The sequence below is a fragment of the Micromys minutus genome (assembly GCF_963924665.1).
Source record: "Micromys minutus genome assembly, chromosome: 2".
NCBI classification, from domain to species: Eukaryota; Metazoa; Chordata; class Mammalia; order Rodentia; family Muridae; genus Micromys; species Micromys minutus.
In genome coordinates, this window is record NC_137971.1 from 51,875,836 (window position 1) to 51,896,859 (window position 21,024).

General features: G+C 50.9%; 5 protein-coding genes across 7 annotated transcripts; 2 read left to right on the forward strand and 3 right to left on the reverse strand.

The window, feature by feature from the left end:
* Positions 1-30: 30 nt before the first annotated feature.
* Positions 31-4,249, forward strand: TM7SF2 (transmembrane 7 superfamily member 2). Of its 2 annotated transcripts, none has more exons than XM_080913508.1 (10): positions 31-167; positions 523-719; positions 819-873; positions 1,114-1,308; positions 1,393-1,496; positions 2,986-3,105; positions 3,194-3,362; positions 3,527-3,607; positions 3,690-3,812; positions 3,972-4,249. In XM_080913508.1, the coding sequence occupies exons 1-10, from the start codon at positions 116-118 to the stop codon at positions 4,130-4,132; spliced, it is 1,257 nt and encodes a 418-aa protein (XP_080769634.1). In that variant the 5' UTR covers positions 31-115; the 3' UTR covers positions 4,133-4,249. The 2 variants fall into 2 exon arrangements, with proteins under 2 accessions (XP_080769634.1, XP_080769635.1); XM_080913509.1 differs by lacking the exon at positions 31-167 and adding an exon at positions 355-413.
* A 377-nt stretch (positions 4,250-4,626) lies between these two features.
* On the reverse strand, positions 4,627-5,862 carry ZNHIT2 (zinc finger HIT-type containing 2). Its single transcript, XM_080913522.1, has one exon. The coding sequence runs from the start codon at positions 5,851-5,853 to the stop codon at positions 4,654-4,656; it is 1,200 nt and encodes a 399-aa protein (XP_080769648.1). The 5' UTR covers positions 5,854-5,862; the 3' UTR covers positions 4,627-4,653.
* A 1,929-nt stretch (positions 5,863-7,791) lies between these two features.
* On the reverse strand, positions 7,792-9,361 carry FAU (FAU ubiquitin like and ribosomal protein S30 fusion). 2 transcript variants are annotated; one of them, XM_080913526.1, is made up of 5 exons: positions 9,283-9,361; positions 8,969-9,051; positions 8,722-8,866; positions 8,121-8,176; positions 7,792-7,961 (listed from the first exon to the last, which is right to left on the reverse strand). In XM_080913526.1, exons 2-5 carry the CDS (start codon positions 9,041-9,043, stop codon positions 7,836-7,838), a joined length of 402 nt encoding a protein of 133 aa, XP_080769652.1. In that variant the 5' UTR covers positions 9,044-9,051; positions 9,283-9,361; the 3' UTR covers positions 7,792-7,835. The 2 variants fall into 2 exon arrangements, with proteins under 2 accessions (XP_080769652.1, XP_080769653.1); XM_080913527.1 differs by having other exon boundaries at positions 8,969-9,048; positions 9,283-9,357.
* Positions 9,362-9,505: 144 nt separating this feature from the next.
* MRPL49 (mitochondrial ribosomal protein L49) lies at positions 9,506-12,572 on the forward strand. The gene is made up of 4 exons (XM_080913524.1): positions 9,506-9,625; positions 10,176-10,326; positions 11,691-11,815; positions 11,908-12,572. The coding sequence occupies exons 1-4, from the start codon at positions 9,548-9,550 to the stop codon at positions 12,052-12,054; spliced, it is 501 nt and encodes a 166-aa protein (XP_080769650.1). The 5' UTR covers positions 9,506-9,547; the 3' UTR covers positions 12,055-12,572.
* Positions 12,573-14,007: 1,435 nt separating this feature from the next.
* On the reverse strand, positions 14,008-20,295 carry SYVN1 (synoviolin 1). The gene is made up of 16 exons (XM_080913493.1): positions 19,893-20,295; positions 18,941-19,089; positions 18,628-18,720; positions 18,389-18,541; positions 18,248-18,296; positions 17,732-17,835; positions 17,050-17,176; positions 16,852-16,951; positions 16,707-16,772; positions 16,500-16,616; positions 16,256-16,419; positions 15,858-15,986; positions 15,616-15,771; positions 15,347-15,533; positions 14,319-14,470; positions 14,008-14,250 (listed from the first exon to the last, which is right to left on the reverse strand). Exons 2-16 carry the CDS (start codon positions 19,070-19,072, stop codon positions 14,141-14,143), a joined length of 1,839 nt encoding a protein of 612 aa, XP_080769619.1. The 5' UTR covers positions 19,073-19,089; positions 19,893-20,295; the 3' UTR covers positions 14,008-14,140.
* Positions 20,296-21,024: the final 729 nt, after the last annotated feature.

Sequence of the window (21,024 nt, forward strand, 5' to 3'; positions counted from 1 at the left end):
TTCCCATCTCCGTGTCGAGACTGATGCAGAGGCGTAGTCAGGCTATCGGGATGGGGTGGGCTGTTCTTCCTTGATCGACTTTTGTGAATCATTGTTTCCTGGCAAAGCAGAGATCATGACTTCTCGTGAGGCCTCCAAGGCCCCAATGGAATTCGGGGGGCCGCTGGGTAAATGGGAAAGTTCGGGGTGGAGGCTGAACCGATGCTATTTAACGGGAGCAGGGTAGGATAAGAGCTCTCTAGAAGGTTTTTGGGAAGTCCAGCAGAATGCTGCGTTGCGCTGCGCGGGTGGAGGTGTGTCTGCAGGAGAGGAGGGGCCTGTGCTGACAGCTGCGCAGCACGGAGTTTGTATGACAAGACAGGCAGGACAGGATGGTCTTTGGGAAGGGCAGAAAACAAAAGATGAAAATCAAGGTAGGAGTATGGCGCTGGGAGCCCGCTAAGCGGGCAGGTGACTCAAGGCGCCTGTGGACTTGACAGAGCTTTGGGGAGTAGTCACGCGACACAGTGGCCCTCTTCCTAGGCGTCACAGCGATGCTGGTCCTACTGCCTGCCACCATGTTCCACCTGCTTCTGGCGGCCCGCTCGGGCCCGGCGCGCCTCCTGGCACTACCCACCTATCTGCCTGCGCTGGAGGAGCTGTGGAGCCCACGGGCTCTGCTGCTATTGTTCATCTGGCTCGGCCTGCAGGTGGCGCTCTATTTGCTGCCGGCACGCAAGGTGTGCGCTCTGTTTTAACACACCAGTGAGAAGGGTACAGGGTGGGCTGGCAGGGAGAAGGTCTCCCAAGCCCTTATAAAACCTGCCCTTTACCCGCAGGTGGCTGAGGGGCTGGAACTGAAGGACAAGAGTCGCCTGCGCTACCCTATTAATGGTGCCTGGGGTTTTCCCTTCTTTATGAATTGGAGTTACACGGGTTGGGGTGGGTTCCAAAGGTAGTGGGAGGTTTATGGATTAGCTCTGACGACATGTTCCCCTATGGGAATCTCGCTGTGTTTTTACCTCTTTGCTACTCAGCTCCAGGCCAGTGTCCTCTCAGAACTAGTCTGTGTGTGTGTGTGTGTGTGTCTGTGGAAGTATGCCACCCCAGGGCTCACTCTGTGCTGTGGTTCAGGTTTCCAGGCTCTGGTGCTAACAGCTCTGTTGGTGGGGCTGGGAGTGTCAGTTGGGCTGCCTCTGGGGGCACTGCCTGGAATGCTCCTGCCCTTGGCCTTTGCGACCACTCTCACCAGCTTCATCTTCAGCCTCCTTCTCTATGCGAAGGCGTTGGTAGCTCCTGCCTCGGCCCTGGCTCCTGGAGGAAACTCAGGTGAGAAGGGTCCCAGTGAGGTAGGGATGAGGTAGGTGGGATGCCTGTCCACCTGTTGTGCCTTCACTCTCTGTTGCTCCTCAGGAAATTCTGTGTATGACTTCTTTCTTGGACGGGAGCTGAACCCTCGACTCGGTTCCTTTGACTTCAAATATTTCTGTGAGCTGAGACCTGGCCTCATCGGCTGGGTATGCTGGGCATGTTGGGCTTAACTCTGCTGGTCTTGGGCCAGGAGAAGAGCAGAGAAGGGCAAGCATTGCTGAGTGGACAGTAATTGTCACTCACTCGTCAATATGTCGCTGTGCTATGAACCCATGGTTTTATTTTAATATTAAGACAAAGAGGGGTTTTAATACCAAATCTTTAAAGGGGAAAGAAGCATTTGTCTAGCACACATAAAGCCCTAGTTTTCAACCCTAGCTCCACAAAACAATCTATAAAGCATGGCAATGATGACAGGTTGTGTGGGGGAAGCAGGCAGGAAGCTGGGACAGCACAGGCAGCTTTGAATGCAGTGGCCAAGTACAAAACCGACTTCAAAGGCAGCTAAGGAGAGATTTGGGGGACAAGACAGCAGCCCCCAGGGAGTCTGGGATTTAACACGTTGGTCATTGGTGGCCTTGACAACGCACCAGCTCTTCCTTCTTGTTTTAAGATCATACATATATGGGTGGTGGCAGACTCAGGGAAGGTCCTGGATCACTGTAGAGGAGATTCTACTGAGGCAGGAGTGCCATGTCCTCCGAATCTGAGTTAGGGTTTGGTTTAGTTTTGAAACAGGTCTCATTAGGACAGTCCAGACTAGTCTCAAAGTCCTCTCCACTTCTCTCAGCCAATCTAGTAACTAGGATCACAGTTACTGTAACACACCAGACCCAGTCCCACTATGATCTGGAGACTGGCCTGCTCACGTATGTACCAGATTATGTGGTTATTTTCTCACACATAAAATTTGAATTTTTCTTCTAAGATTGCCTGTAAGGGCTGGGTATAGTAGGGAGCACCTTTAATCCCAGCACTCCAGAGGCCATGGCAGGCAGAGCTTTGTGAATTCAAGGCCAGCCTGGTCTGTGTGGTTCCAGGTCAACCAAGGCTACTTAGACTTTTTTTTTTTTTTTTAAGAAAATACCACATCAGTATTACTAAAGCTACACTATTCAGGCTACTGGAGCTATGAAAATGAGGGTGCAAAGCCAGGCAGTGGTGGTGCACACCTTTAATTCAGCACTTTGGCAGAGATAGGTGGATTTCTGTGAGTTCAAGGCTAAAGTGGTCTACTGAAGAAGTTCCAGGACAGCCAGGAATACACAAAGAAACCCTGTCTTATAATGAAGATGACGATGAAGAAAGGGAGGAGAAGAAGAAAAAGAGGGTGCAAAGTTTAGGTTCATAACAAGCCAATCCTTAGCTCTGCAAACATTAGTTTTCAAACAAGAACTCAAGGCAAGGCCCTGATTATTCCTATTTTTCACATGGCAGTAGAAAGGTGACTTTTAGCAAAGATACATATTATGCCCAAGTGACAAACTCAGGTTCAAAAGTAGGAGTTTTAAGGCAGAGTTGCAATCTAGTGTCTTGTAAGTACATGTCAGTGGACAACTGAATGGACGGGAGAGGTTGGCATTGTTCTACTCTGATGCACCCATCCAGACAATGACCCTGTCCCTCTTCCCTTAGGTCTTTATTAACCTGGCTCTGCTGATGCAGGAGGCGGAGCTTCAGGGGAGTCCTTCACTGGCTATGTGGCTGGTCAATGGCTTCCAGTTGCTGTATGTGGGTGATGCCCTCTGGTATGAGGTGAGGCTGGATTGGACAGTGGGAGGCAAGCAGGGGATCCTGAGGATGTCATGTGGATTAAGCCAGTGTCTGGGTCATGTTTCTGCAGGAGTCTGTCCTCACCACCATGGACATAATACATGATGGTTTTGGCTTCATGCTGGTCTTTGGAGACCTAGCCTGGGTACCTTTCACCTACAGCCTGCAGGCCCAGTTCCTGTTGTACCATCCACAGTCTCTGGGATTGCCCATGGCCTTGCTCATCTGCCTCATTAAGGGTCAGTAGGAGAGCCCTTCATTTCCCCTTCCATTCATACTTTCTTCAGTATTGGAGCTAGGTCCCAGGTAATCAGAGCACAACCTAGGATCTGGACAGGCTTTGGTCAGGGTTAGGCAAAAGGCTTGGACTCCTGCCTCACCTCCTGCTCATACTTTCCCTCAGCTATCGGTTACTACATCTTCCGAGGAGCCAACTCCCAGAAAAATACATTCAGAAAGAATCCTTCTGATCCCAGTGTGTCTGGTAAGTTGGGTCTCTTAGAGGTTATGAATGAGATAAAACAGCAAGGCTCTGTGGTTCCGTTTCATTAGCTGTCTTCCTCTAGGTCTTGAAACCATTCCTACTGCCACAGGAAGGCAGCTGCTGGTGTCTGGGTGGTGGGGTATGGTTCGACACCCCAACTACCTGGGAGACCTCATCATGGCTCTGGCCTGGTCGTTGCCGTGTGGTGAGTGGGTTCTGGAGTATGTGGGTGTGCCTGGTGTGAGGACTGATCAGCGATTGGAGTGGACCCAGGGCCTATGAGCTCTGTGTGCCATCAGCTGTGAAAGCCCTTATGAACTGAGTGCTCATCATTAAGTCTGACCACGCGGCTCCTTCCCCACAGGCCTATCCCATCTGCTGCCCTACTTCTACCTGCTCTACTTCACTGCATTGCTGGTGCACCGCGAGGCCAGAGATGAGCAGCAGTGCCTGCGAAAATATGGCCGTGCCTGGCAGGAATACTGCAAGCGCGTGCCGTACCGAATCATACCGTACGTCTACTGAAGCAGATCCATCGAGCCAGCGCCACTCAGCAGGGATGCTCAGCCTCAGAGGTTTAAAGCAAGAGGGAGCCACTGCTCCCAGAAGGAAATTATTTTTCCCTGTTGAATAAATGTTTTCAACCTTTGCTGGTGTTTTTCTATCCTGGTCAGTGACTTGAGGCTTGGGTATGACTAGATGACTAAGGAAAGCTTAAAAAGTGGTTTGTGGGTCCAAAAGCCTGACTGGGTGAGACAACTGGTTACTCTCGGAAATGGGCACTTCAGGCCTGGGGATGTCGCTCAAAGTGCTTGTGTAGCACAAAGGAAGCCTGTGCTATTCAGCCCTGCATGTATTAGCAAGAAGGCTAACACCTGTCACCTCCCACTGTCAAGGCAGAAGGCAGATCAGAAATTCAAGACCATCTTCAACTACACAGTGACTTCAAAAGGAGCTAGGAAAGGGCACATTTTTAAAGTAAAGAAAGGCACTGCCAACATTTGAGCAGACCAGACACATCTTTATTAATGACATGGATACCCAGCTCAGCCAGGGAGCTCTTCAATGAGAGTCCTTGGAGCAGGTGGTACTGGGCCTCCCCAAAGCCGTTCTAGCTCCCCAGTAAGGGTTGCCATCTCCTCAGCTGTCACAGCATGGGCTCGGTAGGCTCTGGCACAGTCTAGAGCCAGGGGTGTGAGGGCAGCTTCGTTTTCATTGGTCCAAGCCAGCAGGAACTGGCACTTCTTCCGAGCCCGGTAAAGGCGATCTCGCTCTTCACCAACCACAGCTTGTTTCCGGGCTCGTCCCAGGGTCTGAGCCAGGTGCCCCAGTGCTGTCAGCGTGTAGCCTTTCTGACTGACAGGACCCTCACCCAGCAGGATGCGGGCAACTTCTTGCATAGCACCCCGTGTACCCAGGGGCCCAGGTGGGTGCTCGCCGGCTTCCAGAACGTGGGCTGCGGCCTGCAGGGCTTCCTCTGTAGAGTCAAAGACTTGCTGGGCTCCGAGGGCCCCAGAAACATCAAGCAGAGTGGCACAAAAGTCAGAGAGTAGTGCGTCGTCATCTCCTCCATGGTACAGGGCCAGAGTGTGGGCGTAGGCGAACAGCACATTGGGCAGCTGGAAACGCACCAGTGGCGAGGCCGGGCTGCGGCTCAAACTGGCCAGTGCTGGGATGCGGGCAGGCAATGCGGGCGGTCGGGCGGCACTGCAGTCTTCAGCAAGAGGCTCCGCAGCGGCGGCATCATCCACGGATTCCAGTGCCGTCCTCGTAGGGGCGAGCTCCGGCCCCGCAAGATCTCTGCTCGCGGCATGATCCAGCTCCTCCAGAAAACGTGGGCCGGTACCGCGGCCCCACCACCAGGGCCGCCACGGAGGAAGAAGGCGTCCGGCTTCGCCACGGCTCAAAAGCCGCTCGAACGCTGCCTTCTCAGCCGGCGCTAAACCTTCCCAAAGTCCAGAAAGGCCGCCGGGCCGCGTGCCGGGCCCGAGGCCTGCTTCCTCGGGCTCATCCTCGGCCTCGCGTTGTTCACGCAGCCGTCGTAATGCGCCCGCCAGACGACTGGGCGAAGCATTTCGGCCACGGAGCTCTCGCAGCACTTGGTCGCGGTAAAAGTCTTCGGCGCAGGCGCCATGCGCCCGGTAGCAGCGCAGCGAGCAGTAGGGAGCGTTGCAGCGCGGGCAGGTGTAGCGCGCCGATAGCGCTTCCCCGGCCGGGCAGAAGGCGCAGAGGCCTGCGGGCTCCATGGAAACTGGTGCCGCTTGTCCGGTACCAGCTCCGCCACTTCCGGCGCTTCTTTGGTTATTTCCGCCTTTGTGTACGGGGGGGGGGGGGGGGGGGGTGCATAGCCTTCTTTCGGCACTTTCCCGAGTCTTCTCGGTAATTTTCGTCTCTTGAGTAGCTCTTTGGATAAGTGCAGAAGTCCAAACTCTTCCCACAAGTCGGCTCGCCGAATTTTGAAAAACCGTGTTGTTAATCCCATTTTGTTTTTTGTGGTTGTACCAGATTGTGCAAAAATAAACGTTTGCACACCCTTTAAATAACAAAGCCAACCACCAGCAAACAAAAAAGATCAAGGTCTTAGCAGGGCGTAGCACTGAGTTGGCAAAAATAGGAACCAGGCATGTTTAACAGATCTGGAGCTCAAAATACGTAACAGGTAAACATATCAGATTGAGGCCAGCCTGGGCCTACGAGACCTGTCTCAAACATAACAAAAATACAACAAAACGATACATGAGCAAATCGGCAAAACAACCTTCCTCAAGTTGTGTTGAAATTCAGTTTGTATTAAGTATTATGAGTCGTATTGAGAGGTAGATAGGTCAAGTGCTCTGCCTTAGTGGAATAAATTCACTAGTAAACTAATGGAATATTTGTAGGGAATGCCTAGGACAGAAACACTATGTTAGTGTCAAGTCATAATGGAAAATGGACCAACACAAACCCAAAAGCCATCTGGTAAAGCCTGTAAGATCTGTACCTTCCCAATACCACTTATCATCTTAGCTCTCCTTTCCAGCCTCAATAATTACACCCTGTGACCTTCTAAGTTTCTTTGTTTTTTTTTGAGACAAGGTCTCAAACTTAAGACCTCAAACTATGTAGCAGGAGAGATGATCTTGAATTCATCTTTCTGCCTCCACCTCTCCAGTATTGGGATTACAGGCATACCTACTAACCTTTTTCTAGGGACATTCTTATGAAAACAAATGTCAATTCCCCACTCCTGTACAGCACTTGGAATTTTATGGCTACTACACTTAACTATTTTAAGTTAGGGTTTCTGTCTAGCCTTTGCCCTCCTAGAACTCACTCTGTAGACCGGGCTGTCCTCAAACTCAGATCTATCTGCCTCACCTGTGCTAGGATTAAAGGTGTGTATGTGCCACTATTCCTGGTTCAATCTCTAGTTTTATACTTTTCTCTACAGTCTGGGTTGGGTAGATGTTCCTTCATTTGAGCATTGAGTACCCAAGCCTGGTGTTTTTATTTATACCAGTAATACCAGTACTTTGGAGGTTCAAAATCAGTCTGGCCTGAAGTTTGAGACCTCGAGTCTCAAAAAGAAAAAAAAAAACCAAGAAAAACAAAACAACAAAAAAACGGATTAGTCAGATATTTGCCTCTAATTCTTAACATCTGCACATTAATTTGGGACATACACAGGAATTAGAACAAAACCAATTGGTCACATCTAGTGTGGGCCAGACACTGACCTCAAAGTTGGAATAATTGAGTGTCCAAACCTAGCTTTACTAGTTGGGCCCAGGAGTGGAACCATCAATCAGTTCTGTCAATGGTGATTAAATTAGGTCAGATAAGACTTAGATGCCCAGGTAGTGAGGCAATACCAGTTTCTAAAGCTGGGGGATACCCATGTTCCTTTGAAACTATACTGGTCCCAAATTCAGAAAATTCTCTTCTATCCAAAACCCTTCCCTCTTCCACTGCTGCCTCTACAGCACAAAAACCTTGTCACTAAACTCACTATGTAGATTAGGGTGGCCTCAAATTCAGATCTACTTGTCTCAGCCTCCCAAGTGCTGGGACTAAAAGGGATGTTCTGTGTAATCTGTAGGTAGCCTTTGTGCTCACTACGGATTTACCCTTCCTGATGACCAGGGCACTTCATTAGACTCAAATTGGCCACAGCCTTACAAAAATGAAGAAAGCACAATGAGTCTGGGCAAAATGGCTTTATTAGTGTGGCAGGGTCACAACAGACTTAGGAATTAGCATTGGGGCCCTTCTTCTTGCCAAAAGTGGGTACAACATTGACAAAACGTCGGTTGTACTGCATTCGCCTCTTGGCCCGACCTGTCTTCTTCTTCTTCTTTTCCTGTTTGGCCACCTAGAAGGAAGGAAGGATCAGACCCTAATTGACCTCTCCCATGCCTGGCATCTTTCCCACCAGCTCCTCTCCATAAAAGAGAACAGACAGGAAATCCAAAGGTCTTCACTTTGCTGTGATAGACAGAAACAAAGTCCAAACACCAATCTTGTCACTCACCTTGGGAGTCTGACCTCTCACTTTTCCAGCACGTGCCAGGGAACCATGAACTTTACCTGTGTTGGGGGTGAGAGAAACGTAGGAGATAAGTAGCAAGGTCATGCCAAGCACCAACTCTTCCTCCCTCAACTCTTGGGCGTTTCAATGGCAAGTTGGGCCCAACAAAGGATGAAACAAAGTTTAGAGACAGGGTCACAAGACACAACCAGTTTATGCAGTGCTGAGGGTTGATATATGCAAAGCAATCCACACTCTCAGCTAACATTCTACATACAGAAAAGACAGGAACATACTGAGATCCTAATAAACCAGACATCACTTTTGCTTTTTTTCTAGACAGAACTCCTCTGTGTAGCCCTGATTGGCCTAGAACTCACAGTGATCCACCCGCCTCTCTTCTGCCTCCCAAGTAGTAAGATTAAAGGTAGGCTACCACCAGGTTTTGTAATTTTCACGGGGACACTGAGGACCACATTCTGATAAAGACTTAAGTATCAATAAGTTCGAAAGTCCTTAGAATGCCCAAGTGTACTATCAGAGAAATGAGCTGTCATATGGTTTAGCTACAAACATTCCATTAACTCAGTGAAAAAGTACTCACCTCCCAGCATGCGGCCAGCTACTTCCAGAGTGGTAAGGGCCTCTACACCACACTGGCCTAGGGTGGCCTCATCCTCGAGCGGGGAGCCTGCCAGAAGCACGACTTGATCTTCGGGGGCAATGCCTTCCAGTGAGGCCACATGAGCCTAAAGGCAAAGAAGGCGATGTTATAAGTAGACAAAGTTTCCCCGTGGGACTGGGGAAAAAGGAACAGAGTTAGGTGCAAAAAGGGATCATTACATACTTACCTTGATCTGGGCGACCGTCTCCTGGCCGGTCACCTCGAGGGTGTGTAGTTTCTGGGCGCGGACAAAGAGCTGCATGTTGGCTGCTGAAGAAGAAAAGGCTTGTGAGAGAAAATAGGGATCATCCCAGGAGGAAAAAAGGTCGGGGCATTGGATTGCGCGGCCTCACACGCGGATGGCCTGGCTCGCCAGGGTCCCGGATAGAGACGGAGAAAAGGCCACAGAATCGCCCTTGTCCTTTGCCTTCCCCACACCCTTTGAACTTCAGGATGGCTTGCTACCGCACACTTCAGGCCCAGCCGTCCCCCGCGTTTTACCTAACCCGCGGACGCCGATGCCGCTACCGCGAAGATGGAGTCAAGAAAGAGGAAGAAGCGGGGGCGCGCACGTTCTCACCGCCTGCTGCGTGTTACGTCACTGCAGCGCGACCGCGCGGCTCGCTGGTTGTTTGTACCGCCCACCGTCGTCCTAGCCCGCCTCTTACGCTTTACGCAGGCGTTCGGGCCTTATGGGCTGCGTGCGCAGGAGAAGGCGGGGCGAATTCAGCTGCGTGCGCAGATGACACTCAGTTGAGGAGCCAAGATGGCCGCGACTGTGTTCCGAGTCGCTCTGCAGGACTGGAGGACCTGTGCCCGGTGGAGCTACGGGCGACGGCAGCTGGTGAGAACCCGGAGAACAAAAGGCTGTGAAGCTCACTGTTACTCATGACCACCCTGAACTTTGTATTCCCTCACAAGGCTTTAGTTTTCCTGTATACTCCAGGTGATACTTGTCTAGGTAGATGCAGGGTGGACAGAGCAGGTGCAGAGACTGGACTGCACTTAGAGAGTCTGGGTTTTTGGAATGTGGCTGCCGCATCCCTCGAGTTGGTTAAGACAGGGAGCAGCTGTATGTCCCCGCTCGATCAAGCATGTCATTCGGAGTTAAGTGTTTCAACACCATGTTAAGGAAAAAAATGCTGAAGGATACTGTATTGGTCAATTGTATGATTAATCGGCTGTTCAGGAATATGCCCATTTGAATCCTGGTGAAGTCTTGGGATTCTGTCTGAAAGTTGTTTTTTCAATCACCACCAACACCCCCCACCCCCAGCATGCACACTGGAAAGTCGAAGTCTTGTGCTTTTCCAGGTTCAAGTTTTACTTATTCTATTCTGTCTGGTTTTGTTTTTTTTAACTAAAGGAAAGATGGTTTATTTGTTTTGTCTTAGAGCCAGACCCAGGGGCCTCCTGATAACCCCGGCTTTGTGGAGTCTGTGGATGAGTACCAGTTTGTGGAGCGCCTGCTCCCACCTACCAAAATCCCAGAGCCACCAAAACATAAAAATTATCCCACTCCTAGTGGTTGGCAGCCTCCCAGAGGTGAGTTGAATGATAGAGGTTTTGGACTTCCCAGTGGGCTTAGACGTTCTGAGGTGTTAGGAGGGTTAATGTTGTCTTAACCCTGGGAAGGGACCAATATAGTAGCACCCTATGTTATTGTCTTCCCTTGTGAAAAAGAAGTTGGGAATTCTCTTCTAGTCCACCTGACCATGTGTAACAGAGTATGCAGCTTAGCAAACTGGCAAGTTTCTGGAGCACCTGTTTTGAATTTGGCTCTGTCCTTCATTGTTGGTGTGACTTTTTTTTAGTCATTTAGCTTCTCCTAACCTCAAATTCCGCAAAATGGGTATGTAAAACCTTAAGTGGTTGTATTTGTAAAGTCTCATTGCCATTATAAGGTTTAGGACAGTTCTAGCCACAGAGAAACTTTGTCTCAAACAAAGAAACCCACAAATGGGGGACTAAAGAGATTGCTTATCGATTAAGAGCACTAGCTCCTCTCCCAGCAAACTTGGGTTCAACTCCCAGCCCCCGCCCTCCTGGCAGCTCACAACCCTGTAACTCCAATTCCAGGTGATCTGACAGTCTCACACAGACATGGGTATGCAGACAAACCACTAACTCACATAAAAAATGAAAAGAGTCCCTTTAACTTTCATTTTTTTGTTCAGAAGTTCTCAGCCTTCCTGGGTCAATAGGAAAGGAGAGTGTAGTCCTGGGGGGTGGGGGTCCCGAAGATGCAGAGAGATATACACTCTACTAAACTATTTCACTTGTGTTACTAAAGCATCTGTGTAACCTGGCTAGCCTGGACTTAATCTGTAGATCAGACTGACTCCAAACTCAGAAATGTCTCTGCTGAGATTAAAGAAATGTGCTACCATGCCTGCTTCTTTTTTTTTTTTTTTTTGGCTTGTTTGTAGATAAGGTTTCTGTTTCTGGCTGTCCTGGAACTCACTTTGTAGACCAGGCTGGGCTCAAACAGAGATACACCTGCCTCTGTCTCTAGAGTGCTGGGACTAATGGTATAAACCAAGATGCCCAGCTTCTGACTTCTAGGCATGAATATTTGTGCCTAGTTTTTTTTCTTCATGAGCACTCAGATGGTACAGGCCTGTGTGGTGAACATCAGCCTTGACTTTTACGAGCTGAAGAACAGGAGATGCTCTGATCTGAAGTCTGAGGTAGTTTTGTCCAGTAGGATTTAATAGCAGGTGCAGCAGGTCTATAATTCTAGAATTTGGGAGGTAGAAACAGGATTACATGTTCAAGGTCTTAGCTACATAAAGTTTGAGACCAACAAGCGCTGACAGAGCCCTTTGCAGATTTTGTGAAGGGAAAGGCCTTGGTTGAGGTGGATGAGACTATGTTAAGCTGGCTTTTTATACTGTATCTCTTTATAGATCCCCTTCCCAACTTGCCCTACTTTGTTCGTCGCTCTCGGATGCACAACATCCCTGTCTATAAGGAAATCACACATGGAAACCGACAGATGACCTTGATTCGGAAGGTGGAAGGTGACATCTGGGTAAGTGGCTCTGGTGTGTACCTGATTCTTCCAGGGATGAAGGGTGGGGTCCTGTAATTAGAAACGGGTAACTGGAGTTTTTCTTTCCCCAGGCTCTACAGAAGGATGTGGAAGAATTCTTGAGCCCACTGCTGGGAAAGACACCTGTCACCCAGGTTAATGAGGTGACAGGTACTCTTCGAATCAAGGGTTACTTTGATGAGCAGCTTAAAGCCTGGCTCCTTGAGAAAGGTTTCTGAGGCTTTATGGTTAGCCCATGTGGCAGTGCTCGCCACAGACTGGCATCCAGAAAGGAAGTGGATTTGGAGTCTCTGGAATGGGATACAAAGAACAGAGTTTAGAACTTAGGATGAAAGGGCTTGGAGAAAGGCCTTGCTTTCATAAAGGGGAAGTAGACCTGCATGTACAAGTATCCACTTGAGAGCTGTTCAACATGGGAGGCCAGAGCAACAATCAAGCTAACAAAGGCAGACATTAACTGCTGTACAGATACTCTTGTGGATTCTGTGGAAGTATCACCTAATGGCAAGTGAGCTGAGGCAGGATTAGAATGTGAGAAATCTGACAGGAAGATTCGCCCTGGACTCTGAGGAAGGCAGGATGTATGAAACTGAGGAGAGATAACTAACCAGCCATGTACTTTAAATGGGTTAAATGAGTTATGGACTAATGGGAACAATTTGGGAACTGGGGCACTAATGGAAAAGCCTGAGATTACAAACTGCTGTCCCTTTATAAACTGTGGTATATTTGTTTATGTTAGCTTTGTCAGCCATTCTGGAAGCAACCATCCAACCCTGTTTTGGGGGCTTCACAGGGTAGGCTCATCAGGGAATCCTTCCTTGGCTTGGAGCTTTTGATATTGATGGTGCGCGGTGGAAGCTATGGGAAACAGATGACACAATACAGGACAGTGACATGGACTGGAATGGATGAGACAAAATAGTCTTAGGAACTGAGCGCTGTAATAGATAGGGTTGGAGAATCCCTGTGACCTGGAATCAACTATACAGGGGTTTGAAGACAAAGTGTATTTTATTTCTGGTGTCCACCCCACAAGCCACCCACCATTAAACTGGCTAAACAATGTGAGACAGTGTTCAGAACCTGGTTACCTTGTTTGACCTCAGACCTAAGGTAGAGAGGTGCCAACCTCCCAATGCTCTCTAGTTGTTGAATGATCTCAGCATCCTAACCCCAGAAACCACAGGCTATTCCTAAATCTACAGACTAAGCAAGCAAAAGGAACCCAGCCCTGATCCTAGGTGACAAGTTCCACCAGTCATTAATGCAAGTTTTTATTTAGCTGTATATACAATTTAAGCTATTAAAATTTATACAATATTTACAAATTAAATAATCATCTGAAACTCTCCAGAAACTCCTGTAACACAAAACCAAAAGAAAGAAGCAACTAGGCCTAGGCTCCATGGTCCCTGCCTGGCCCAGAGCTTGTTCTACACCGAAAGTCCCAAGTACCTAGCCCCACACCTGCTGCTCCTTCCTGGGGTCAAGCATTCAAATTCAAAAGACAAAATTTAAGCCCAGAGCCTCTAGGTGCAGAAATAGTTCCCATCCTGAACTCGAGTCCCACAGGTTGGAGGTGGCCTGCCTTGGGTTCTGGGGAACAGTGGTTTAAGGAGCAGCACACACCCTTAGCCAGACCCACCAGGCAGTGGCTGCTGGGTGAGATGGGGAAAGAGGCTGGGGAGGGGCAGGGCAGGGTCCCTCAGTGCTGCCCGCCTGTGCCCCACCCCCAGGCACTCCTTTCCCTGAGTTGTGTGGTTGCCAGTAAGACATGGAAATGCCACAGGGCTTAGGGGGCACAGCCACCATCACAAAGGGGGTTCTGGGAAGACTGGGGTAGAGGAAAGAGACTAGTTTCAGTCTTGGCAGGAGAGGGGCCAAGGTCCTGGTCTGTCTTCAGCCCCTTTGGGTTTCCACACTTAGGAACAGAAGTTAATACTGTTCGGCACTGCAGCATGGTCCCGTACTCACAAGCAGGGCTTGGAGGGGCTTCACCTTCTCCCAAAAAGCATGGGAGAGAAGGCTTACCAGAGATTCAGCTTCTACTTTCAAGGCCCCAGTAGAACATGGCAGAAGTAGAGGAGGAAGGTTAGAGCTGAACAACATCCCCATGGCTGTCAGGGGCACTGGGAATGGATCGACTGGAAGCCCAGACACTTCTCGATCCTCAGAGATCCTGCCACGTCTTTCTCAACTGGGGTTATTACTCCCTGGTGCAAGCAGAGAGGGAGCTGGCACTTGGTGGCAGGACATGTTCCAGTGAGGGCCACTCGAGAGCAGGGCCAGATATGGGCAGTGTCAGTGGGCAACAGGAGACTCCAGCTTTTGCAGGCGACGCCGGCGGAGTTCTGCAGCATCAGGCTCTCCATCCTCGGGGAGCTCCTCTGCAACGCTCACTGACTCAGGAGCTAGGAAGAGACGTCACAAGTGAAGCCCAGTGTACCCTTCATCCCACCCCTAAAGGTTACTCACTTACCAGGAGGCTTTTCAGCTTCTACAATTGGTGGGGAAGCTCCAGGGGATGGGGTAAGAGCCTCAGAGCTGGGGACGCTAGTAGAAGGGGCAGCAGATACCACTGTAGAGGCAGTCTCTTCAGTAGGGTTCACTGAAGTAGCTGGCCTGGGAGGCCTGGCAAGAGAAGGAACAAGAGGCCTGACCATGGCATTCTCCTACCACCCACCACCATGAGCCCTGCAGGGTAAGCTCTGGTGAGGAGTAGGCATAAGTGAATAGGTGATTAGATTGTCAGGTGAGGCAACCAAAGGGTCAAGTTCAAGTGATTCAGCCCCGTGGATTCTAAGTCACTTGCAGCAGACAGCTGACAATTTCCTGTTATTCTTCCATCTTTAAGAGGTGGATAATGTAGAAGGTGTTTATTTCACTGAGTAGGTCAGAATGCTCAAGCCTTGGACTCTAGCTTCCGGCCAGCCCTCTGCACGAGTCACCTGACTGGGAGTTTGCTTTTTATTCTAATGTACAGGAAGTCTTCAAGCGATGACACTAGCACCTGAACATGGGTGGGCTGGCTTCAGGTGACTTTCTGGTATCTGCTCCCTCAGTGTTGGAAGCTGCCGGTGTCAGGACTGGCAGACATGTGAGGTGATGCTATAGCAGGGAATGCCAGCAACAATTTGAGCTTAGAAAAAACAAATTTCACAATCAGCTTACTAATAAATTGATCCTACATAGCTATGGATGCACTTCCTGGAATGAAGGATGAAAGCAGTAGGCGTGGCCAAGAGCTCTTGTACATGCCTATAGACAAGTGTCAAAAACTACAAAGGCAGGCTGGAGAGAAGGCTCAATGATTAAGAGGTCCTGAGTTCAATTCCCAGCAACCACATGGTGGCTCACAACCATGTGGAATGGGACCTGATGCCCTCTTCTGGTGTGTCTGAAAACAGTGACAGTGTACTCACATACTTGAAAGAAATAAATCTTAAAAAAAAAAAAAAAAAATACAAAGGACCTTTTTTGAGCTCTAGGAGAATCTGGCATGCATACCCCAGGGAGGCCAGCACAGTGAGGTACTGGTTGATTTGCAGCATGGCAGCATCCAGTAGTGTGTGTATGTTGCGCAGACTCTGTAGCCGGGCCTCCAGGTGTTGTCGCTCATGGCCCTCCAGCGCCCTCAGCTCCTCTGGGGTTAGGCCAGCAAAGCCCGCAGGAGGCACAGGCATTGGGGGGAAGGCTGACAGGAGATACAGAGGTCAGTCTGAGCTGCCTGGGTGTCACCTCTTTAACCCAAATATCCCATAGAGTGACCAACTTACCAAAAGGCGGAGGCAGAGGCATACCCATCCAAGGAGGAGGGAATGGGAAGCCAGGGGCAGGACCAGCCTCTGGGCCAGGTACAGAGCCAGATGGTGGGGCAGAAGTACTAGTGCCAGCAGCTGTGGTGGTGGCTGTTCCACTGGGCCGAGAAACAGCTGGCAAAATACAGAATAGAAGTCAGTCTCCAGGTCTCTAGATCTGACTTGCCACCCTCAGTTGCCTTGGCATGCAAAAGGCTCACCTGCACTTGTGGATGGAGGGGCCCCAGCCTCTCCTGAGCTTGGGGGAGGTGGGACAGGTGGAAAGGGACCCATTGGGGGCCACAGTGGAAACATGCCTGGAGGGAAAGGAGGCAGGAGGCCCTGGGGAACTGCAGAGAAAAAAACAGTAGTGAGAAGAGGGATGGGCTGACAGTTCCCACTCCAGGCAGAGCCCATGGCTACTGAGAGCTGTCCTCCACTCTGGCAGGCCCTGCTTACGACTCATCATTGTCTAGTTCTCATCTTCTCACCCCTTCCTGCCCAGAATGAGCTTCTGGAGGGCAGACATTTAGGATTTCTCAGCATTGTTGGTACCCAGCTCAGGGCAAGTACCCAAGGACAAGGAAGGTCCTCTGTGGGCAAATGAAGGACCACTTACAATTAGGGGGCTGTGGCAGCAGTGGTGGTGGATGAGGGGCTGGAGGTGGTCCTTGGTCAGCAGGCTCAGGGGGTGGTGGTGACTGGGCTGGCAACGATGCCCGCAGGACATCCATACGGCATGTCGGGCAGGTCTGCTGTCTCTGGAACCAGGAACGCAGGCAGCTGGGAGTAAGATCAGGTGGTGGTCAGCAGGTTCCCATGAGCCTGTGCCCAAGTTGCAGGTCCCCCAGAACTCCTCCCACCTCGTATGAAAGATGTGGTTGCATGGCAATCTCTTAGCACCAGTCACCATTTCTTCTCTGCAGATGATACAGACATTATCCATTGCCTGGAGCTCCTCAGGGGTGGCATCCGGGTACCTAGTTAAAATGGCAGAATGCATGTCAAGACCAGAACTAGGAGCAAAGGATCTAGGGGTTTGGGAGAGCAGCCAGAGTAAGCCCACTTACAGTGTGTTCATGTTGCGGATGGCTCTGCGAGACATGATGGCGTCTGTCACAGCTTTCTTGAACTGCCTGAAGGGACAAGTCAGTGAGTGCGAGAAGACACAGGAGAGATCAGTCTGAGAAAGTAAAGGGACAAGGCTGGACTCACCTCATGGCCAGGTACATGGGCCTAATGGCGAAGAGCGGAAATGTGTGCACCTTGATCATGATGGTCATGAAGGCCATGTACAGCAGGACCTTGATAAAGCCTGAGGAGGAAAGGGAGACCACAGTTGGCCACAGGGCTGACAGACATTGCATGCGTGGGATGCTGGAGTGGACCAGGAGAGGCCCAGGATCCTGTTACCTGTAAACAGCTCCGTGTAGAGCATGTATACGGCCTTGTTGTCCCAGGGGTTCTCGCTCTGGAGGTCCACAGAGTGCAGCACATACTTGATGAAGATGGTAAGCACCATGGTCATCAGAATAGCATACTGGAGGGAGGGAGGGAGGGAGAGAGGGAGGGGAGACAGATGTAAGCACCAGCTTCCCCTCGCCCTAGCTTCAGTACAGTGGGTGCAATGATACAAACACAGACTTTAGACACAAGTAGGGTCCTCCCAGCCTGGGAACAACTGGCTCAACCTCCAAAGCATTAACTGTCATCTCTAACAACATAGTTGGTTGTAACTCATGAACACAGCACAAGGCCTGGCACGTGGTAAGCACTCTGCAAATGTGAGCTGGGACATGTCTCCTGGGTGATCTACCCAGCAATTTTCTCTTTTCCATTCATAGCCAGCTGTGGCATCAGCTTCTAGGAAGGCATACTAAGATGCCCAGGTCAAGAACTCTTCTATATTATACCAGCCTTTCTTCATGCCCTTCTGCAATAGCCTAGCAATGTATGAGGGTGGCCAGGACCAAATGACAGAGGCTGCATGGTGGCCAGCTAGGGGGTGGACATAGCAGGTCCTCAGAAAGCACTTGTAGGATTGCTCACAGCACATGCAGTACCATCTCAGCGTTGTCCCCCAAACCAGTTTTACCTCAAAGCCAAACACCAGTTGCACAGAAGCCCCACGGGTCAGGATACTGTGATAAGCATGGCTGACAAAGAGGAAGTCCAGGATCCCCAGGAGGAACATAAGAGCTGTGGAGACCCCCAAAGGGAGGAAAGTAAGGTGAGCGGAGGCCTGACAATCACTTCCCGCTCTAGGACAGTCTGACCCTCATGTCCATAGACCTAGCCATCTGCTTAGATGTGTACACCCAAGAGGAATCAGCCCTCTGGGAACTACTTTTGCCCAGGCAGGGTGTTGGGGCAACCCAGGCCCAGGGGAGAAGGCAGAGAGCTGAATGCCCAGGCAGTTAAGAAGCCCTGGAGTGGAACAGAGTAGAGACTATGCAAATTAACTTCTTAAATTATCTTTCCTGTGCAGCTGTGGACTGAGGGGCAGCCAGGACTCTGGGTACTGGCTCATAGGTTTTGACTTTTCACATTCTACTCCTCAGTGGTCCCCTTTCCCTCAAGTAACACCCGCCTCTTCGTGAGTCTCACTTACAGACGATTCGGCAATGGAAGAGCCAGGAGATGTTGGGGCTGCGTTCCATCTGAGGCAGAGCAGAGAGGAACATCATCAAGATGGTTGGGGTTGTCCCATACCCCAATCCACTGGAATTCTCACCAGCCACTCCCAACTCACAAAGTCCACACGGTCCTCAGCCAACCAATGGAAACATTTGAGGAAGAGAAGGAGTGTAAAGAGTGCCACAAATCGAGGGCTGAAGTCATCCCGAAAAACGGTGAAGGCCAAACACGTCTCAGTGACAGCGTACCAGGACCGTTCCAGAAGGTGCTGTGGGGAGAGCAGGGCATGATATGGAACCCAGTCATTGTGTGCCAGGCTCTGGACCCTGTCCTTTGGGGCCACCAACATATTACCTCCATCTCTGCTGCCCTCAGCTGCCCAAAGAACACTTTGCCCATCACCTTGCCCAAGAGGAAGACAAGGACAAAGGCCTGGATGTACAGGACCTAGGGGTGAGGAAAGGTCATGGTTTGAGGTCATTTTCTGCTTTCCTCTGACTGGGACTCATCATTCTGACAGGTCCCCATGATTGTCACACATTATTCCAAGTTAGGTAGCCAGAGGCTATTTCTCCCCTGCTTCTATGACATGTGGCCCCGCCTCTGCCCCAGGTAGACTCCTCCTTCCCTCCCTGGGCATTCTTCCTTCCCTGAGCCCTGAACTCACTGCCATGCTGGGACTGGACTTGGTCAAATACACAACAGTGGGGTAGAACTGGTGTTTGAGGTAGTAGGCATGAGCCACCACTGCCCCGGTCAGCGCCAGGCTGGCCGCCATCATCACTGCGGTGCGGAACATTGCCCTGGCCCAGAGACCTGCACAAGGAAAATGACATGTGTGATATCCATACTGGGCAAACCTTGCACATTCCCTGGCAGAGTAAGGGAATACACTCATTTCACTTTGACAGCCATTAGGTTCAAAACAGCATATACTCCCTGTTTCACAAATGGGAAACTGGGACTCAAAGGGATTAGAAGCTCACAGTGATGCAAGGCCTGAAACTTGGGTCAGTCTCGTTTCAAATCTAGGGCTCTTTTCATTCTGCCTGCTAAGATGCCTCCTCTAGGGAGTCAGTGAGGAAAAGCAGCAATGTTGGGAGGAGGGGGGCTGCTACTGCTGACACTCCAAAGAACTGGGATGATAGGTTTTAGAGGCGGGAACCTGGACACGCCAGGGGTGGAGGAGGCAAGGTGCAGAGGGCACAGCTTGAGAAGGCCGCACCACCAGTGACAGCTGTGCCAGGGTGGTCAGCGCAGACGCGCGCCCAGCGGGGTACGTCAGTCTGGAACCCTGGCGCCCCCCTCCCCTAGCAGGGTCCACTCCGAGAACCGGAGAAACGGCCGGCCGCCAGGGTGCAGCGGCGGGACTGAGAACCACTCAGGTCGCCTCACATTCGCGCACCTGTGAACGCTAGGAGTTGCCAACCTCGCAGGCGGGGCCCGGCCTCTGGAACGGTGGCCGCGCCGCCGCCTGAGGTCTCCAGCCATCTGACAGGCCGAAAGCTGGCGGCGGAACGCAGGGGGGCGGGCTGATCTCAGTGACCCCAAAGGGCAAGGTCCTAGACGCCGACCTCCCATCCCCAACCGCAATCTGGACCAGACTTCGGTTCACTCACCAGGAGCCCAGTGCCGCGAGCACGCTCAATCACCGCGACTGCGGCAGCCGCTCCGGTTAACAACACTCCCCACCCCCTGCGAACCGGAACTTCGGGGGTAAGACACCTCACTTCCGGCGGCGCGGGGCGCGGCGGAGTGGACCGTACCAAGTACGCTTTGCACGCATCAATTTCGCCAGCGCTTCTGGGGCCCGCGCTCAGGCAGCCGGAACGAGCGAGAGATGTGACGCGTGGCCACGACAAAGAGAGCAGTGGGAGAGGGCTTAAGTCCCACACTTGCTAGTCACCGTTGTAGAATCACCACCCTAAACTCCTCCAAGATTCCGGCTCTCAAAGTGCCTGAAAGATGGGGCATTCCGCGGGCCGAGCCATTTGGAGGGGGGACAGGAGCGAGCAAGGGCCAGACTTTAGGTCAGGCATGAAAGAAATAAAATGTGTAAGCGCCTCATTCCAGGGATAGCTACGACGCAGTAAGAAGTAAAGCGCTTCTCGAAAAACAGACGCAGAAAACAGATATACGTCTTCTCAGGTCAACTCCCCCTAACGCAGGTTGTGTAGGAGTGAGTTTGTTCCCGTGGCTACCGCTGATTGGTTGCAATAAAGTTACGCGGACCAATGAAAAAAGAAATAAAATATTTTTCTGGCCTATAGAGAAAGAAGAGCAGGTGAGTGGTTGCTAGGGTCAGTAGGCAGAGTTGCGTTGGTCTGGGTCCTACCGCAACTGGCTGCCAGCAGAGAAAGCGCAGTCGGTAGGCCAGGGATCCCTGTCCCCGCCAGGGAACGCTTACTGCGCCCCGTAAAAGGAGCAGCGCTTGGGTGTGTCTGGACTGACACGAAGCAGAGCGCCAGTTATTGCTAGGTTTGCGTGGAAAGTTCTGTGAGAAGACGTTGACTTTTCAACACCCCAAAAGCTCAAGTCAGCATGTGTGTTTATCCCTGGGAGATAGCCAGACCCTCTATTCAGTTTGTCTGTTAGGACTCAGGCAATATCAGTGTAGTCGCAAACAGAATGGAGAGTTAAAGCGTCCACATCATCACCCAAGTTTACCAGCTAGAGGGTACTCCTTCTATTGTTAACTCGGACTCACTGCGAATACAGAAGTCTAAGAAAAATGGTCCTAAGGAGTCTTTA